Below are 20,047 nucleotides of genomic sequence, written 5' to 3'. Positions count from 1 at the left end.
GATTTCCAAAACCATTCTAAGACATATTGGGGCTAGTAATGACCAGAATGTTTTATAAAACTCGGCAGGGAAACCGTCAGGTCCTGGTGCTTTGTTATTCGGCAACCGGTGTAGAGCGTTATGGAGTTCTATTCTGTTGTTTCCCTGGGCAGCTCCTTCAGCAGCAGACTGTTACACCCACGGTGTAAGAAGGAGAGGTTCCGCAGGTCCTTCATACCGACCGCTATCAGGCTCTACAACACCTGAACCATTTTGTATTCACTATGTCACTATGCATTCTTTACTTGTGTATCTTGCTTGCTGCTGTAACAGGTGAATTTCCCTGCTATGGGATTAATAAAGTACTACTATTCATGAAATGGGTACATTTAAGTTTGTCACCTGTTCGTCATTTAATTTTGGTAATTGTATGGTGTTGAGAAATGTTTCGATATCTGGGAGAGATGGTTTAATCTGAGGTGTATATAGATTTTTATAAAAGCTCCTTTAAATCGAATCTTCAATAAAATGTGATAATTTTTGCCAATTTTTCTGTAATCTCTTTATCATGATTATAATCAGAATAAAATACCTGCCAATTTGTTTTGGAAAACAAAATATTTTCATCAATACACTTATTTGTGAAAATGTCATCAATATAACAATACAATATCATTAAATTAATATAATGACTCATTTTATTACATACAAATGTTTGAGCAAAATCAATACACTGGAAAATAAAAAAAAATAGCAAAAACTACTATTTTGCTCTCACACAAATCCTTCAAAGGAATCAAATCACTACTTTCCAGATCAAATCTGGAAGTAATCCAACAGGAAGTGATTTTATCAGTTACAGCATTTAGTGATGACAGCATACAGTCAAATAAAGCACCTTTAACTACAAATGAAACCACTACAGTCACCACGTCTTTCTTTTGCACATTAATAAAAACAAGATGGATTTACTGAACAAAGACACGTGCAAAGAATACTACAACACAGTGACAACACAGCGCCTGCATGGAAGTCAGGCGAGGCAAACAGTAGACCATCAGTGACTCTGCATGTGTTTTTTCAAAGAGGACTTCCAAGAAAATGTGGCGCCACAATTTGAGCAACTAAAAGGTTTTTCTCCTGTGTGTGTTCTCATGTGTGATTGCATGGTTGTCTTGTGAGTGAAGCGTTTACCACAGTCTGAGCAACTAAAGGGTTTTTCTCCTGTGTGCGTTCTCATGTGTGATTGCATGGTTGTCTTTTGAGTGAAATGTTTTCCACAGTCTGAACAACTAAAAGGTTTTTCTCCTGTGTGTGTTCTCATGTGTAATTGCATGTCTGACTTTCGAGTGAAGCATCTACCACATTCTGAGCAACTAAAAGGTTTTTCTCCTGTGTGTGTTCTCATGTGTAACTGCATGTCTGACTTTCGAGTGAAGCTTGTACCGCAATCTGAGCAAGTAAATGGTTTTTCTCCTGTGTGTGTTCTCAAGTGTAATTGCATGTTTGTCTTTCGAGCAAAATGTTTACCACAGCCTGAGCAAATAAAAGGTTTTTCTTCTTTGTGTGTTATCATGTGTGATTTCATATTTGTCTTTTGAGTGAAGCGTTTACCACAGTCTGAGCAAATAAAAGGTTTTTCTCCGGTGTGTGTTCTCATGTGTCGAGTCAATTTACTGTTACAAGAAAATCTTTTATCACAAACTGAGCAGTTAAAATGTTTACCTGTCTTCTTTTTAGCGCTTTCAGAGTGTTTGTTGCCAGTGTGAGTCGTCATATCACCTTCACAGTCTGTATCGTTGCTCAAAGATTCTTGGTTGTAGTCGCTGTCTTCATCTTCAGGAGAGTGTGACGTTGTGTCGTCACTATCTGACAGTGGAGCTAAGAGGTTGTCTGCTTGTGATCCTCCACAGTGGTCTCCATCAGCTTCTGTTGTCATGTGTTGCAGTGAGCTGCTGCATGAAGGCTCCACCTCTCTCATCTCCTCACTTGGACTATGATGAAGCTGTGAGGACTCAGGTGTTTTGTCTTTATGGTCTTCGTTCACCACAGAGACACCAGTCAGTGGCAACCTGGCGAGATTAGCCTCTTCTGGCCCGAGAAGATGCTCTCCCTCCTGAGTGATCGAGAGTTCTTCCTCTTCCTCTTTAACATAGTGGGGCTGTGGCTCTACCTCTTCCTCTTTAATGTCACCCACATTAAGGAGGAGGAACGACAGCCCACCTGGCTGTGGCTCCTCCTCTTCCTCTTTTACAGAGGAGGGGTTTGGCTCCTTGTCTTCCACTTTATCATAGAGGGGTTGTGGCTCCGCCTCTCTCACCTCCTCACTAGGACTATAGTGAAGCTGTGAGGACTCAGATGGTTTGTCTTCATGGTTTTCAGTTACTGCAGAGACACCAGTCAACCTGGTGATATAAGCCTCCTCTGGCCCTCGAAGATGCTCTCCCTCCTGAGTGATTGAGAGTTCTTCCTCTTCCTCCCCTGTGGCTGAGGGCAACATTCTTCTTGACGACCAATCAGCTGCTGGATGTCTGCAGGACACAAACAGAAATTATTGTATTATTGTGGAAGCTTAGTGTGCACTGTGAATAATAATGATCACCATTTGCAACTATATCTGAAAAATGCCCATTTTTACTAATACAGTCAAACTTTGTCTATAGCGGCCACTAGAGGGAGTCTGCAAAAGTGGCCGCTATAGACAGGTGGCCTCTATAGACAGGTTGGCGTCCAGTTTGAATGTTGACCAGTAGAGGAAAAAAAAGAAAAAAAAGGAAAAAAAAATAACAATAATTTTGACCAGTAGAGGGCACTGTGGGACTGCGGATAAAAGTTGTACAGCACTACTAGGCTTGTTATTATCCACGACCCACAGAACAGAGCTGTGCTAGTAATGTCTTACGCTTGTTTTTAATATTTTACTTTTTATATGGCAAAGTGTCATTACAGCTTTAGTTCATCAGGAAGTGACGGGAAGTGACGGTGGGCGTCCCGAGCAGGAGAGCTAGGCTCAGTGTAGCTGTGAGTTTCGAGAGAGTTGGGAAGTGTGTTTTATGTTGGCGTGGATGTAAAGTCCTGCAGTGTTCTCCGCTGTTAATACTGTAAAGCCATTAAAGTGCATTGGCGACGTGAGTCTCTCCTTCCCCACAACAAGCGGCATTACAGTATTGACACACATTGTGCACATTGTGATTTTAGCCATTTTAAGTAGGATTGAATGTGGGGGGTGTCCTAATTTATTCCTCAACAAAAATTGCATTTATTTAAAATTACATTTTACAGAAAGTTATAAAAAATATTTTTTTCAGTTTTATTTGTTTAGTTCTATTACTTGAATCTCTCAAGATAGTTAAAATTGATATTAAATATCCATATGACCAAATATGTTAGAAAACACACAGGCTTCCATAGGGTGTCCTAATTTTCACATGACTGTATATGGTGTTGGAATTGCACTGCACTGTTATAAAAGAGTGTCAGACTACGTGTGACTCTGAGGGGACGCTACACTTGCCTCCGTCTGCTGTCATAACAGGCATGGCTTGCCATGTTGTGTACGCGTTAATTAGGCAAAAAAAGTAACGTAATTAATGAAATGCACTATTTTTGAGAGCCATTATTTCTTTATATGTATCTGTGCTATAACCTCCCGCTGTGATGTCTTTTAAGATTAACTTAAAAAGCTTCTGAGCACTCGAAATCTCATGAAATCTTTGAGTTTCTGTTGTTACTGTAGCCCTTATAACTTTATCTGTGATATATGTAGTTCCGAAGGTTAGGTTAGGTTGATTCGAAGGTAACCTTCGAATCAACCTAACCTATGCTCCTGTAAATAGTTGAGGTGTGAAATAAAACTAAAGAAAGTCTACTGAAGGTGAGTTGATAAAGCGTCCTCTGCAATCTTCTCAGCCTTTTCAGTTCAATCTTCAGACCTAAAGGGGCTCAAGAAGCAGTGGGCTTTTGCTAAGGCTCCTTCACAAGGAGACTTAACCATATTCACACAGGCGCAGACAAGATGACGCAAAACGTTATCTGAATGGAGATTATCAAACTCTATGAGGACAAGTGTAAAAGAAATGGAAGCAAAAGATAATTACACTGAAACTGAGAGGTAAGTCCAGACACTCCTCATGGAAAGATTTATGGATGACAGCCTTTTACCTGTAATCAAAAAGGCTGAAGATGGCAGCGACATCGTTCAACGGCTATCCCCAAACAACATTAGTCTAGAGCAGGGGTCACCAACGTGGTGCCCGCGGGCACCAGGTAGCCCCTCACGACCACATGAGGTGCCCGCAAGCCTGCTTTTCATTCAGGTTTTCAGTTAATAATGAAAGAACAGTAGAAAGAAATGCATTCTGAAATACAAAATGTGAGTTGTGGACGCCAGCATTTTGTTAATGTTCTGGTAAAACAAGCATATTCGCTTTGTTTGGGTTTAAAGTAAGCTCTGAAAATGTTACAAAAATGAGTAGCTCTTGGCCATTTTCATTTTGTAAAAGTAGCTCTCACAAGGAAAAACGTTGGCGACCCCTAGTTTAGAGGGCTTTAAAGAGCAAGTGATTGTGGTTAAGAGACAGGTTGCGGAAGCATTGCAGGCCATCATCAAGTGGGAAATGTGGGTACCCAAAGTGGACTTGAAAGTACCAAAAGCAAGGGCCAGAACCCTCCAAGAAGTCAGCAACAAACTACAATTGAGGGTATCCCTGTTTTACGCACCGGAGGCAAAGTAAAGACCAGTGCTACTGCAACCTACTCAAATTCAGGCCATAAAAAATAAAACAACTCGCCTACATGTCTTCAGTGGTTGCAGCAGGGAGTACAACAGATGGAAGAAAGATTGGGAATCTCTTCAAAGACAGGAAAATCGTCGTGGATCAGTGCAAGTTTTGAAGGCTCACTTGATAGACAGTATAGACGAATGGATAATAAAGAGTTAAGACTGACATCTTACAGGACTGGTGAAGAGATACTCAGAGATTTGGGAGACAAGTATGGTAACAAAACAAACATTGTTGTTGACATCCTGAGAGAACTGCAAGGACTGCAACCTGTAAAGGAAGAAAACCCAAGAAAAGTAGAAAAGGTCCAAGAAAGAACAAAAGACAGTGAGAAGAGAAAAGAGAAATGGTCAAACTTGCCGCCCGAGAGATCGGCGTGATCGGAAAGTTTGCGTCACTCGAGGTTGACAAAGAAATCAAGAAGGCCTTCACAAACAGGTCAGGCACCACCACTCAGACAGTCCTTTTGATGCTGTTAGAGGTAACTACAAACAAGTGAGAAAAACTGGGGAGACTTGTCGGTCTTGGGTCAGATACAAACGATATAACCCACAAATGCGAATCAAGATGTCCAGAGGACAAGAATGTACGCACTGCGATGCTACAGCCTTGACGAAATTACCAAAGTTCAAAACACTATTGAAGCCGAAGACTTGGTCAAATTCTTCCCCGACGTTTGACCAGAAGAACTGAGACCCAAGGAAGTCAAACTACTAATTGGACATGGTGAAGGCTTCCTAGCTTTGCGGCGAGTGAAGACCGTCGGGAAATGCCTTGTCTTGTGAGAGAATCTGTTAAGGAAAATAGTGTGCAGAATACACCCAGATTTGCCTAAAAACACACACACTTCAAACACACATACCCTATGAGGTTCTTGAAGACAACCATGCTGATGACCTCTCAAGAACTAGCTCAAGAATACAAGGTTCTTGATGTATCTAATATCAAGGGTCAAGAAAGCCTTGATCAGACTATCCTGAAAGACCAAACTGGGAAGGGGAACTGGTACACCAAAGCTACAAAAGCTAAGGAAATCTTTGTTCTCCAAAACCAAGATAACAAGAAAATCTACTGGAGTTGAGTTGATAAAGCGTCCTCTACGATCTTCTCGGCCTTTTCAATTTCAGGCTGGTGAAAGTCCTCAACAACGTGACAGTGTAAGTTGCATCTCTGTGAGATCAACAAAGATAGATGCAACTGTTAATCCACAAGTCCACCATTAACTGAGACTATTATACAGCATTTTAAAGTGAAATTAAGATATATGCAAATATACACAGTGTCCCACTTCACTTCTTACTTCCATGCAGGATTTACAGGGGTTCATACATTCACAAGTTATAGGAAAAACTGCACTTTTTGGGAATTTTGCCCATCATCTACAGTCCCTATGTGAGACATGAACACACGTCTCTGTATGTGCCTGTTCTATTTTGTTCGGAAAAGTTGCTGACGGAAGACTACAACGTCAGCAGGAGACATGGTTCTCAGCTGTTGCTGCCACACACACACGCCCACGCACACACACCATGGAATGTGCAAGATAAGATCAATTTAGCATGTTGGAGATGAAATTTGAAAGCCTTTGATTTTCTCAAAAAACGACGGTGCGCCTTATAATCCAGTGCGCCTTGTGTGCACTGAGTTCCGAAATCTGTAAAAATGTTGTTGTGCGACTTTGGCAAGCGCTTGACTGTCGGACCATTTCCCCCTGACAAAGGGATGTAATACGTACAGTATGCTTACCTCCGCCACACCTCTGATAGGTATACTACTGGTATGCTGCAAAACAACATTTGATTGAAGTGAAGCACATGAAGCAAGTGAAGCAAATTAATTCGGAGCTTGCCATCATTCCGGGAGGATTAACAAAAGAACTGCAACCGCTGGACATTTGTGTAAACAGGGAGCTCAGAGTGAAGTTGTGAGCAGCGTGGGCGTGAGTGACACACCTTTACTAACACTGGGAGGCTGGGCCGTGCGAGTTGCGCCACCATATGTGAATGGATTGTGGATGCTTGGGCTTATGTATCTGCTTTAACTGTTGTCTGGGCTTTCGCAAAAGTCGGCATCATTATTGAACAGCCACTTGACAACAAGACTGGCTCCAATAACGGCATGTTTGATGGCGAAAATGCCCAGTTGTTCAATTCAGATACAGAGATGAGGACATTGATGGATTTGTGGGAGAAGATTGATTAAAAAAATATATGCTGATTGTATTTTTAAATAGTAGAATAAAGTTAAACTAAACGCTGTTTTTTGTAAAACCGTATGCTTTAGCATATGCACCCTATAATATGGTGCTCCTCATGTATGGTTTAAGTACAGAAATAGACCCCGTAATTGAGACTGCGCTTTATAATCTTGTGCGCCTTATGGTGCGGAAAATACAGCAAGCCAATTTCATCTCCCCCTTACGTGTTCGTTAATCTCCAGTTATGAGAAGGACAGAAGACTCACACACCAGATTAGATTTACAAAATGTATTGAAAAATAAGTCAGACAGAATATATTAACAGTCTACGAAGGCTTGGACCCCGTCTCATGCACCGGTTCGCTGCTCCTATGGCTGAATAAGAGTCCCGATCGATAGTCCCATCTGCCGTTTTACCAAAAGATAACTTTCTCCTGGATTCCTTGACGAAGCTTGTGTGACGCCAGCAGATGATAGCCGGCCCGATAGCAAGTATTTTTCCCCAACTATCTCAAGGCTCAAGTTAGCTTCTGCCTGTACCCTTACCTGGTTGTTGATCCCAGCTGGCTTGCACTGTGTGTGAGCTGTCAGAATTTAACCTTTGACACACTTAAACAGTTTTCTTCGACAGTCTTTTTAGACATAGACACTGTGCTGTTGAGGATAGTGATGGGGGAAGTGCAAGGGGGTTTCTCATGAAGTCCATTGTCATCTCCACAGTCTTGAGTGGGTTCAAGCTCTAGGTGGTTCTGACAACACCAAAGGAACAGCTGGTCCACCTCCCGTCTGTATGCAGACTTCTCACCTTCCCGGATGAGACCAGGCCAGGTGCAGGTGAGAGGTGTGAAAGAGCTCCTTTCAAACCCGGTGCAGAAGGTCTTAAGGTTATCAGCAAGTCGGGGGTTTTCCACAGGGTGGGTGATGGTCTCCTGTAGTTGGTGATGTCCTGTAGGCCTCTCCAAACCAACACTGGGTTGTTGGCAGGGAAGCTGTGTTTTTATCTTCTCAGTGTCGCTCCTCTTAGCTACCTTGATCTTTGTCAGGGAGTTTCTGGTCTGCCTGTACAGGATCCAGTCCCCACTTCTGTAGGCCTCCTCCTTGGCCTGCCACAGTTGCCTGAGTTTGGGTGTGAATAAAAGTTTGTTGTTGCTGTACAGTATGTGCGGAAGCAAGTGTTACAGTTTCAGTAAATACTCACGTTCCGTAAATATTATGAACATTTTGATGGATGGCAATATCACACACCCTGTTATTTTTTTCTGTCCTCTTTAACACATGACCTGACAGACCAATGTCACTTCTTTGGAAAACAAGAACATGAGTCGGATGTAAATAGGGTAACTTAAGCAATTCAGTAACAAAAGAGATTTCTAAATCTGGAATGGAATACTGTTGTACCTATAGGATTATTCTTTTATTTCTTTCGCTAGACTTGAAATAATATTTGTTGAATTGATTCCAACACTAACAATGTACAGCTTCCTGAAAGACATCTTTTTTTTTAAAAACCTAGATTATATGTCTTTCAGATTCCGTGTGATGTTTGCTGGTAGTAGTTTGATGAAATGTGTATTCAATGCCCACCAGCAGAAAAGGAATTTGTCTGTCGTGCTTGTTTGTTAGCTGATGCGTAGGACTGCTTATTGTTGCTGTTGTTACTGTAGCCCTTATAACTTTATCTGTGATTTATGTAACTACTCCTAAATCACAAGTTTTGTCATACAGGATCACAAATACGTACAGAATAATCCACATGATGTTAGTAATAAAATTGAGAATTATTGGGGGGGGGGGGGGGGGGGGGGGTGTTACAGTTTCCATTAGGTATAGTTTACAGGCTGAAATAATATGTATCTCCTATAACTTTATCTGTGATTAATGAAACTAGTCGTAATTCACAAGTTTTGTCATGCATGATCACAAATATGTTGTAGGCTAAAAACTGATTTACTGAGTGATTTTATTAAACATATATAAGTAGATTTAAGAATAACTGCATTGAAGTTTGACTGAATTTTAATTGAATGCCTTAAAATAAATACAGTACAGCTATAACTGTTTAATTAATTAATCTAATAACTTAGTGAATTATTACAAGTAGTTTATAGAAATAATGTTTTATTAAATAATTAGCTGAGTAGATGAACAACTGTCAGTGTGTCAAAGCTTAAGCAGAAAAAAGTGAGTGCTCACACATAGTGAAGGCAAGCCACGATCAGCAACAAGGGCACAGACAGAGGCTAACTTGAGCCTTGAGACAGACTGGGGAAAAGTATGTCATGTTTGTGCTAGATAAGTGTCAACAACTCAGTGAATATCACCTGCTGGCGTCACACAACTCCGCTGAAGAATCCGGGAGAAAGTTATCTTTGGAAAGACTGGCGCCAATGGCCTGAGTAGAACTATTTAAAATGGCAGAGGGAACCATTGATCGGGACCTGTCTCTCTTCCTTCGGAGAGGAGGTGGCAGGTGTCCATAGGAGGAGAGACAGTTCAGAGCTTCGTTGCTGCAAAATGATTCTGTCTGACTTATTTTTCAATACAATTCTTAACCTTAATCTGGTGTGGGAGTCTTAAGGTGAAAATGGCTTAATTAATTTTCCAAAGTGGTCCTTTGACCTTTAGTAGGTTGTGGAGAATTTCATCCCCAACAGTGTACAGAATAAAGGACATATGATATTAGTACATCACCTGAGAATGGGGACAGGTGGGGGACATTTTATGCAGCAGACACAGTCAGGCAATTTGAAAAAATGGGGGTATTCTGCAAAGCGAGTTTCGTGGGTTAGTGAGCTGTGTTGAGTTGAAAGCTGGACTTGCATGTTCAGCGAAGGTAGCTCTCTTTTAAAGCAGCTGTATCGCCATGGTAACTTAGGCTAAACTCATAGTCTGGTCGGGACTAGGTTATGTCCAGGCTTTCATCTTAAAATCATCAAAGGAAGTGCCACTGTTTCACTGTTTAACTAATTCGGAGATGGCGTCACCGTTTATTGAGAACCTATGAAGTTCCCATGGGGACATGGAAAAAAAAAAAAAAAAAAAGAGCGTTCCCTGATGATATTATCCATCCATAAGTGAGATAGATTTTCAGCCTAGGGAATACGCTAGATATAATAAACTAAATAAAATGTAATATGAAATATTAATGTTAGCAGATGTAAATGTCATGAGTGCTTGCGTGAGTACTGAGCCTGTTAGTGTTCTTATCTTACAATATTTAATAATATTGGCATCAATCAACTGCATTAAAATACTTGTTTTAAGATAAAAAAGAAAGCAAATTAAAAAGTCGCCACAAAATAAGTCACACGCAAAACACTGCCATCTAGTAGTCACTATGAGATACAGCAGATTAAAATATTTCTTGACATCAAAAACAAAAGTTATTGCTCCAGTGTATTTCCTTTTTTTTTAAAGGATAAGTGAAAAGACTAGTAGGGTATAGTTTTTATAATAATCAGTATTAACTTGCACATTCACACTCTGCCTGCTGGCATGCCAGCAGTCCTCCCTTGCTCAATTGGCAGTGACTGTGTTGCTTTTAGCAGTCAAAATCTTTTGGGAACTTCCCATAACGCTCCATAATAATGACATACTCCTTTTTTGCAAAGTGCATTGGCTGGCATCGCATCGCTTCAATTTTCAGCGGAAGTCAAATCAAACACCAAAAGCCCCCTTTCATCTGATCGCGCACTTACCACAAAGCTGAAAACCGGACTTGACAAAGTAAGTTGATAACCACCGTCGCAGGACCAATTAAGTCTGATTGCGGATGTTAGGTTTTGTCGAGTTCCATCTTGAGCACAGAGCCTGGGTTGGTTGAGCCGCTTTCACTGTATACCCCCAATATGTACACCCCTCATAACATGTTCTGCTCGATCATTTCTGAATAAATACAATGATGTTGTTCAAGATGACCAACAGAGGTTGGATTTTTAAAAAGACACTGATATATAAATATCATACCCAGTGGAAAGGACGGTGAGTTACAGTAAACAACTATTGTTGGCAGCATTGTTGTGAAACTGTGTTGGAGATGAGTAAAGTATCTTTCTATCTATCCATCCATCCATTTTCTATACCGCTTCTTCCTCATTAGGGTCGCGGGGGCATGCTGGAGCCTATCCCAGCTGACTTCGGGCGACAGGCGGGGTACACCCTGGACTGGTCGCCAGCCAATCGCAGGGCACATATAGACAAACAACCACTCACACTCACATTCATACCTATGGACAATTTAGAGTCGCCAATTAACCTCACCTGCATGTTTTTGGAATGTGGGAGGAAGCCGGAGTACCCGGAGAAAACCCACGCGCACACGGGGAGAACATGCAAACTCCACACAGAAATGCCCAGGGGAGAATCGAACCCAGGTCTTCCCGATCTCCAAGCTGTTACTGTGTTGGCCAACGTGCTAACCACTAGACCACCATGCGGCCCTCTATCTATCTATTGTAAGCTAAAAACTTTATTGATTGATTTATTTACAACATTGTCACGGCTCCTAACCCCTTATCGCACCATGGACCAAGCATACATGGTACACAAGAGAAAGGAATTTGTTGATCTTGGCCCAAGAGAATTCCACAGGGGCGGCCTTACCATTAGGCCAGGGGGTCCCAACCCGCGGCTCCAGAGCCAGTGGGCTAAAAGAAACAGACAGTCAGACAGTCAAGTCACTGTGCTGTAGATTTCTTGAGGCGTCAGGTAGTCAGGTTTAACCAAGATGATACTATCATAACCCTACGAGTTGGCAGCTGATACACATGCACACTGCACATCTATGTGTTGTATTATGTTGTTATAACAGGTAAGATTAACAAAGATTCAAACTTAAAAGTCCAAAAGATGTTGTTTTAAACTGATGTTTTGTGGCTCCAGACAATTTTTGTTGAGTGAGCAAGGGAGCAAAATGGCTATTTTGATAGTAAAGGTTGCTGACACCTGTCTTAGGGTGAGTCCAGCCACCCTACGGAAGAAACTCATTTAATTCTTTCGGTCATGACCCAAAGCTCATGACCATAGGTGAGGGTGGGAATATAGATCAACCGCTAAATTGAGGATCAGCTCTCTCTTCACCATGACGGTCCGGTACAGCGACCGCATTACAATCCGCCTATTGACCTCATGCCTCACTCGTGAACAAGACCCCGAGATACTTGAACTCCTCCACCTGGAGCAGGACCTCATCCCCAACCCGGAGGGTGCAATCCACCCTATTCTGACTGAGAACCATGGCCTCGGATTTGGAGGTGCTGAGTCTCATCCCAGACACTTCACACTCAGCTGCAGACCGCCCCAGTAAACGAAGGAAGTACTGGTTGTGACTAGGCCATATTAGGATGTACTGTATTTTCACGACCATATGGCGCACCGTATTAAAGGGCGCAGTCTTAGTTACAGGTGCTATTTCTATATTTAACACCTATACAAGGCTGTATTATTGGGCGCAGGTATGCACACTAAAACATACCGTGTCGCTCAGAAGTCAGTGAGGAAGCGACAGTGCTTTATTTCTTTAGACAGATTAAGAACAGAACTCTCATTCAGTTTATCAAACCCATTGGAAATCAGGATAGTCATCACTGAACACAACGGTCTCAGTCATGGTGCACAACTAAAAACACCACACAGCAACGCAAAAACAGACAAGACACTACCGCTATTTTTGCAGAACAAAAGTGCTCCCAGCGACGCTACAATACGCTAGCATGCATGCAATTGTATGTTTTTAAAAAGCCAGCAGGAGCAAAACTGAGTTCGGTTGTACTTTATTGAAGTATTTAACAATGTACTCACTTTATTTTTGATCAATCCTCATCCACAAATCCATCAAAGTCCTCATCTTCTGTATCCCAAATGAACAGCGGGGCAAGTTCTCCATCAAACACACCAGGTTCCCTCTCGTCATTGTCAGAGTCAGTCTTGTTCCCGTGCGGCGCCTCAGAAATTATGCTGGCTTTTACAAAAGCTCGAACAACAGTGCATCAGACACGTTAGCCAAAGCATCCACAATCCATTCACAAAATTGTGGCGTAACTCATACGGCGCTGCCTCCCAGTCTTAGTGAAGCTGTGTTCGCTAGCTGTCATCTATCGCTCCCATGCCGCTCGCAACTTCACTTTAAACGCCCTATTTACACCGATGTCCAGCGGTTGGAGTTCCTTCGTCAAGCCTCCCGGAATGATGTCAAGCTCCAAATTAATTTGCTGCACTTGGTTTTCCACAGCGGCTGTGGTGACGCATTGGAAAAAAAAACACCCGGTCTCTTTCCGTACACGTCAGTCACTCAGCCATTCTCTCCTTGTCCTTCCAGCCGCTTTGATTGGCCCGGCTGGAAACTTTTCTTTAGGCAGCGTCTTCCTCTTAAAAAACACCACTGGTAGCAGTTTCTGTCTGTTACCATGGCAACCAAGCACAACAGTAAAAGCCGACTTCTCGTGCCCCGTTTGTGTGTCCCTAGCGTGCTGGTCCCCTTCTTCTCTACAGTGTGGTTCACCGGGATGTTGAAAGTGAGCGGCACGTCGTCCATGTTGGTGATGTGGTTGGGCTGGATGTGTTTGTCTGCAATGTTTTTACTGCAGTAGGAGCGGAAGATGGCCAGCTTTTCCTTGTAATCTGCTGGATGCTGCTGCGCCACGGTAGTCCTTGCCCTGATGGATAGATGCCGTTTCATAAAATATACTTATATAACTACTGGGGCATGCCTTTAGTGTCATCAGCCACGTCTGCCTTTCCTCTATATAAGTAGCATGTCGGGAGGAGATGCTCCCAGTCAGTCGAGCGGAGCGCTCATTATCACACAGCAACACTTACAGATTTTGGAACTCGGTACACACATAAGGCGCCCCGGCCATTTTGGACAAAATTTAAGACTTTTAAGTGCGCCTTACGGTCGTGAAAATACGGTAGTGTGCCGCTTGCTTGTCCTATCTGTGTAAAAAAAAAAAAAAAAGAAACACCGCTAACATGAGGACTTCAGATTTCAGCTGTCAACAGCATAAGTGACTCAACAACTATTGTGCCACACACGCACTCACAAGGAATCTTTCAGATAATGTATCTTGGCACGAGAGCATACGTCAGTCATCTGGAGAAACCCTATAAAAAGCTGGGAGCTTCAACGTGCGGGCCGCAAAAATCTCTCTTCTTCTGGTCAGGAGACCATCAGCACATACATTTTTTTAGCCGAGAGTCTTGTAATATGATCCTATTCTGTCTTACATATTTATAATTCATTTTGTTCACCCTTTACTGGTGTTTAAGTCTTATTCCTTCTTAACAAACACGTGGGGGGAGGTGAAATGCATTTAACAGAGCGTTCCTAGAGACCTCTTTTGTGTAGAATTTCATCTCTATCAACGCCCAGACGTACAGAGACAGATGTACAGAATGAATCCTCTTGTCATTTAGCCTGTTTGGTTGCCATAAGAGCCAGCTTTGAATCCATTCTTACACTTAAGTTAATTATGTTAAGTTAGTGTGTGTTAAATCGATAAATGTTAAGATTTACAATATTACTGTATTTGTAGGGCTTGTTTACACTGATATGTAGATCGATTCTAACGTGGAACCAATCATCACTAGTGTGTGTTTCAGGAAGACCTTCATGATTGGTGCGCACCAACACCAAGCAAGAAGTCGCCTTCACAAGTTGCTGTTGTAACTCTCAAAAGACCGTATTGTACTCCTCTCTAGCGCATGTAGCCAACGAGGTAATATAAATACAATAATCTTTTGCACTCTTTGAATTGTTTAAATACGGTGCTGTTCTAAATGAATGTCCTATTGTTAGCCGCTAGCATGTCTATGTAGTACATGCAAAGCTATATTTTGTGTCGTGAATACATTTTCATGTTCTCCATCTATCTAAAGAAAAGCACCCCTTCCCCCATTACGAACCTCCTTTTTTAAATAAAAGAAGCTCTCCAGGGCTACGAAATTGATGTGTCAGATGTGTCAAAGCATCGATGCGCACCCTTTATTATTGAGCAACACAGTATCGATACAGTTTACATTAACTTCATTCTTACCTTAAAGTCCAGTCTCCAACTTTGTCAAAAGTTGTCCTTCTGTAGACGGTTTGAATTGGTAGGTGGCAATTCTTCTTCTTCTAGTTTAATGGCAGGTTGCAACCATGACTTTAAAAGGTGCATACCGCCACCTACTGTAACGGAGTATGTAACATGGGCCATATACAGTATCTTACTTTATACTACCTCAGATAATGTGGATACTACTTATACTACTACTACTAAAAAGAATCTTAATAATAATACTATAATAAAATATTCTAATAATTATCTATATTCTATTATATAATCCTGTGTCTTTCAAATATTCTATCACTGCCCTCTGTATATCTCTTACCCCCTCCCCACCTGTTCCTAAAATACCCTCAATGCTCCATTCCCTTCCTATCTTAGTAATCCTTTTCCTTAACTTTCCTTAACTTCCTTAACCCGTTCTTCCCTGTATCTCTTGCAGTGTAGTAATATAGTCATGTGAAAAGATTAGGACACCCCATTAAATATTCAGTTATTTATGAAGAAATGTTCACATATCAATGTCTGATCTTGTTTTTCTTTATCTCTGGAAAAGAAAGTGATTTAATTGCAGGTAAACAACAAAAATTAACTTTGTTTTACTCATTAAACGAAATATATCAACAAAAATGCATATTCTAACTGAGGAAAAGGTTAGGACACCCCACCACCTAATAGCTAGTGTTACCCCCTTTGGCTGAAATAACTTCAGTGAGACGCTTTTTGTAGCCATCTACCAGTCTTTGACATCGGTCTGAAGAAAGTTTGCCCCACTCCTCAACGCAGAATACTTTCAGCTGTGAGATGTTTGAGGGGTTTCTTGCATGTACAGCCCGTTTCAAGTCACCCCACAGCATCTCAATGGGATTAAGATCTGGGCTTTGACTCGGCCATTCCAGGACTCTCCATTTCTTCCTTTTCAGCCAGTCCTTGGTGGATTTACTGGTATGTTTTGGGTCATTGTCATGTTGCAGGGTCCAGTTTCGCTTTAGCTTTCATTTTTTCACAGATGATCTCACATGTTCCTCAAGCACCCTCTGATACACGATAGAATTCATGGTGGATTCTATGATGGTGAGCTGGCCAGGTCCTCCTGCAGCAAAGCATCCCCAAACCATGACACTTCAACCTCCATGCTTCACAGTTGGTATGAGGTTCTTTTCCTGGAATGCTGTATTGGGTTTACGCCAAACATGTCCTCTGTTCTGGTGTCCAAATAATTCAATGTTAGATTCATCTGTCCAAAGAACATTATTCCAGAAGTCCTGGTCTTTGTCTACATTCACTCTGGCAAACTTCAGTGTGGCCTTCATGTTCTTCTTGGAGAGCAAAGGTTTCCTCCTTGCACACCTCCCATGAAGGTTAAACTTGTGAAGTCTCTTTCTGATTGTAGAGGCAAGCACTTTCACATCAACAGTAGCAAGAGCCTGCTGTAGGTCCCGTGATGACATTTTAGGGTTTTCGGAGACTTCTTTTAGCATCTTGCGGTCTGCTCTCGGGGTGAACTTGCTTGGACGGCCAGACCTGGGCATGTTGGCAGTTGTTTTGAATGTCCTCCACTTGTAGACTATTTTCTGGACAGTGGAATGGCTGATTTTATATTCTTTTGAGATCTTTTTAAATCCCTTACCAGACTCATAAGCGTCTACAATCTTCTTTCTGAAGGCCTCAGACAGCTCCTTTGATCTCACCGTGGTGTTTTCTCTCACTTCAACAGTCATGGGCACACCAAACTAAATGTGAGGTTTAAATAAGGCAAGCCTCCTTCAAAACACTGGGTAATGATGTTCTAATCATGTGCACCTGATCTGATACACTTGTGTGTGATTTTAGCCATTTTAAGTGGGATTGAATGTGGGGGTGTCCTAATTTATTCCTCAACACAAATTGCATTTATTTAAAATTACATTTTACAGAAAGTTATAAAAAATCATTTTTTTAGTTTTATTTGTTTAGTTCTATTACTTGAATCTCTCAAGATTGTTAGAATTGATATTAAATATCCATATGACCAAATATGTTAGAAAACACACAGGCTTCCATGGGGTGTCATTTTTTCACATGACTGTATGTGTTCTAAGTTCTCTATACTTTTGCACTCCATACATACTTTTGATTTACATTTCCCTATCACAAACATCTTCTCATTTAACCCGGTGTGATTGAACCTCATCCTAACACAATTTCCTCTTTTCTGTTTTTTCTCTTCACCCCTTGTGCACTGATAGATCTTTGTACTTTATAATACTTTCTCCCATTACTGCCCTTGTCCCACCTATTTTGCCATTTCTCCATCATTTGTTTTTTGATTATTGCCTTTACTTCGCCTTTACCAGCAGGTATATCTATAATTTCATTCCTTCTAATTCCCATTTTAGCCATTTTATCTGCCACCTCATTCCCCTCCACCCCTACATGTGCAGGCACCCAGCAAAATCTTATGTCTATTTTTAACATGTGTAGTTGGAATAGGCTTTGATGTATTTCTAATAGATTCAAGATTCAAGAGATTCAAGAGAGTTTTATTGTCATGTGCACAGTAAAACAGCAGTTATACTATGCAATGAAAATCTTATTCTGTTCATTCTCCCAAGAAAAGAAAGAAAACACAAGAAAGAATAAGAACATAAGAAACATAAATACCAATAAATTAAGCAACAACAACAGAAGAGACATTAATACAAATAAATATACAAATAAATAAATAAATAAAGTGCTATGAGTGTGTGCGTGTGTTGCGTGCGGCGTGTGTGAGTGCTTCGTTGAGAAGCCTGATGGCCTGTGGGTAAAAGCTGTTTGCCAGCCTTGTGGTCCTGGACTTCAAACTCCTGTAGCGTCTGCCTGACGGTAGGAGTGTGAATAATGAGTGTTGTGGATGTGTAATAAATCCTCTCGACTTGATTCCATATTTTTAATACTATATAATGCTGCCAGATTATATCTGGTTTTATTTCCTCTATCCATTGCAAACCTATAATAATTGCCATCATTTCTGCTGTATAAACCGAGAGCTGGTCTGGTAAACTTTTTAAACCCTTCTTAAAACTTGGTAAACCCACCTTCCCTTCTTCTAAATAGGTGGTAATTACCCAGAATTCTTCTTTTTCCGCTACTTCTTCTTCTACTTCTATTGTTTACTGGCAAGCCACCTTCTGAATAGGAGTGTGGATCAGAATCTGACCGAGTCTATAATCTAGACATAAGTCCCGTTTTCCTTAGAAAGGAAAATATATACCAGTAAAGAACATGTCCCGAGTCTAATTGTAAAATATTAGCAACATTGAATCCTATCTTCTCCCGATGAAACTTGTCGATACTGCCTGCACTGAACTAAGACATGACTAATACTTTCAGATACATCACTATAATTACAAAAGCTTGTTGCATGCTTCCCTCTCATTTTAAGTTTATGTTAAGTTTTGTGTGTCCAAGTCTCATTCTTGTGATGATGTCTTCTCTCCTATTTCTGCTGGTCCTTCTTACTCGGTCCACTCTTTTTTGAATATTATACAACTGCCTTTTAGTGTGTCAGAACGTGTGATGAAAGAATGTTGTGTGATAAATGAAACAAGTAGTCCAAGTAGATAAAAGGTGGAGGCTGGAGAGTAGTCCAAATGTAATTAGTACACTTGAGATGTAGGGTTGGGCGATATGGATCTTAGCATGTATCACAATATTTTTGGGATGTATCACGATACGACGACATAATTAAATTCAGCGGAGCCCGGCATAAAAAGCTACAAACCTTAAACCATATAAGTAAATACACTTGTGTCAAATTGTAAAGCACATTTATTGATTTATTGGTAACGAACTGTGCATTAGAGCAAGTGCATTTAGTGTCTACCAAACTAAGCGTTTTGTATTTTTGACTGGGTAAGTGTAGACGTGCTCGCTGACTCTGTCTCACGCTTCATGACACACTCATCGTACTCAATTCTGTGTTTGCGCTTGAGATAGTTGAACAAATTTGTCGTGTTCCCACCTTTTGCTGTCACCGTTGCTTTGCAAACTTTGCATATTATGGTCTCTTATCCCATATCTGCTCTATCGAAACCAAACCACTTCCATATTACAGAGGTACAATGTCTGTTAAATAAATGCAAACATCCTTATATTCATTGATGCAATACATCAATGGACAATTTAGCCCAATAACTGAGAAATGGATGTAGTAGCCTGGCTCACTTTTCTAATGGAATGTCAGCCTCAGCACACATTGCTACAAAAACTTCAACAACCCGTGCTTGTGATTAAGGAGGATGTAATCACCCATGCAATACCAACTGCATATGTAAGATATTTTTTATGACACTCTTATTTTGTTTACACAGTTAGACGACATGGTGCAAACAACACTCTTATTTTGAAGGCCAGAATTGTGTTCTGTGTGGGTTGAGAATGTCTGTAAGATGAGTTGGGTGCAAGAATAAATGCGCTTCTCATCCTTTTTCACGCAGAACCTGCACATCGTCATCAGGCATTGTAAAACACTCCTTACATTAAAGCGGTAAAACACAATGCGGTTCAAATATACTCATCCAGCCTGAGTCTGTTTCTCTCTCTCACACACACAAAACTGCACTAGCATGCTAAACAAAGCTAACCCCCCTAGCTTACATTCACGCTCCGTAAAACGAGGTACTGCCAAAATTCGTCGGTGTTCATTGCCATTTCAACATGCTTAGTTAGGGAGGAGGCAGTTTTGTGTTTGAAATGAGATTCTGCCACGATTGAGTGGTATGCCGAGTAAATACTTTCCTTCTCCTTATGATGAACACATTTCATTCTCATTATGTCAAATTCCGCGAGATTCTGCGTTTAACAGTAAATTCTGTTTTTATTGGCCAATTCCAATAGCTATTTGTAGTTTCACTGTTCTACCACTAGGTTTTGTGTGAATGCATGGTAAGAGTTGTGCATAAATGTATGCACTTTCCTACGCACAAGTACAAGCGGATAAATCCCATACTTTGCGTGGGAATGTTCTTACACAGGGCTGCACGGTGGCCTAGTGGTTAGCATGTTGGCTACACAGTCAGGAG

At 41.2% G+C, this 20,047-nt stretch overlaps 1 protein-coding gene across 1 annotated transcript; it reads right to left on the bottom strand.

The window, feature by feature from the left end:
- Positions 1-718: 718 nt before the first annotated feature.
- On the bottom strand, positions 719-15,047 carry LOC129188222 (oocyte zinc finger protein XlCOF22-like). Its single transcript, XM_054788434.1, has 2 exons — positions 14,991-15,047; positions 719-2,510 (listed from the first exon to the last, which is right to left on the bottom strand). The coding sequence occupies exon 2, from the start codon at positions 2,477-2,479 to the stop codon at positions 1,037-1,039; it is 1,443 nt and encodes a 480-aa protein (XP_054644409.1). The 5' UTR covers positions 2,480-2,510; positions 14,991-15,047; the 3' UTR covers positions 719-1,036.
- Positions 15,048-20,047: the final 5,000 nt, after the last annotated feature.

This window comes from Dunckerocampus dactyliophorus, chromosome 9, assembly GCF_027744805.1.
Source record: "Dunckerocampus dactyliophorus isolate RoL2022-P2 chromosome 9, RoL_Ddac_1.1, whole genome shotgun sequence".
In the NCBI taxonomy this organism is placed as follows: Eukaryota; Metazoa; Chordata; class Actinopteri; order Syngnathiformes; family Syngnathidae; genus Dunckerocampus; species Dunckerocampus dactyliophorus.
This window is presented reverse-complemented; position numbering and strand designations above follow the sequence as displayed.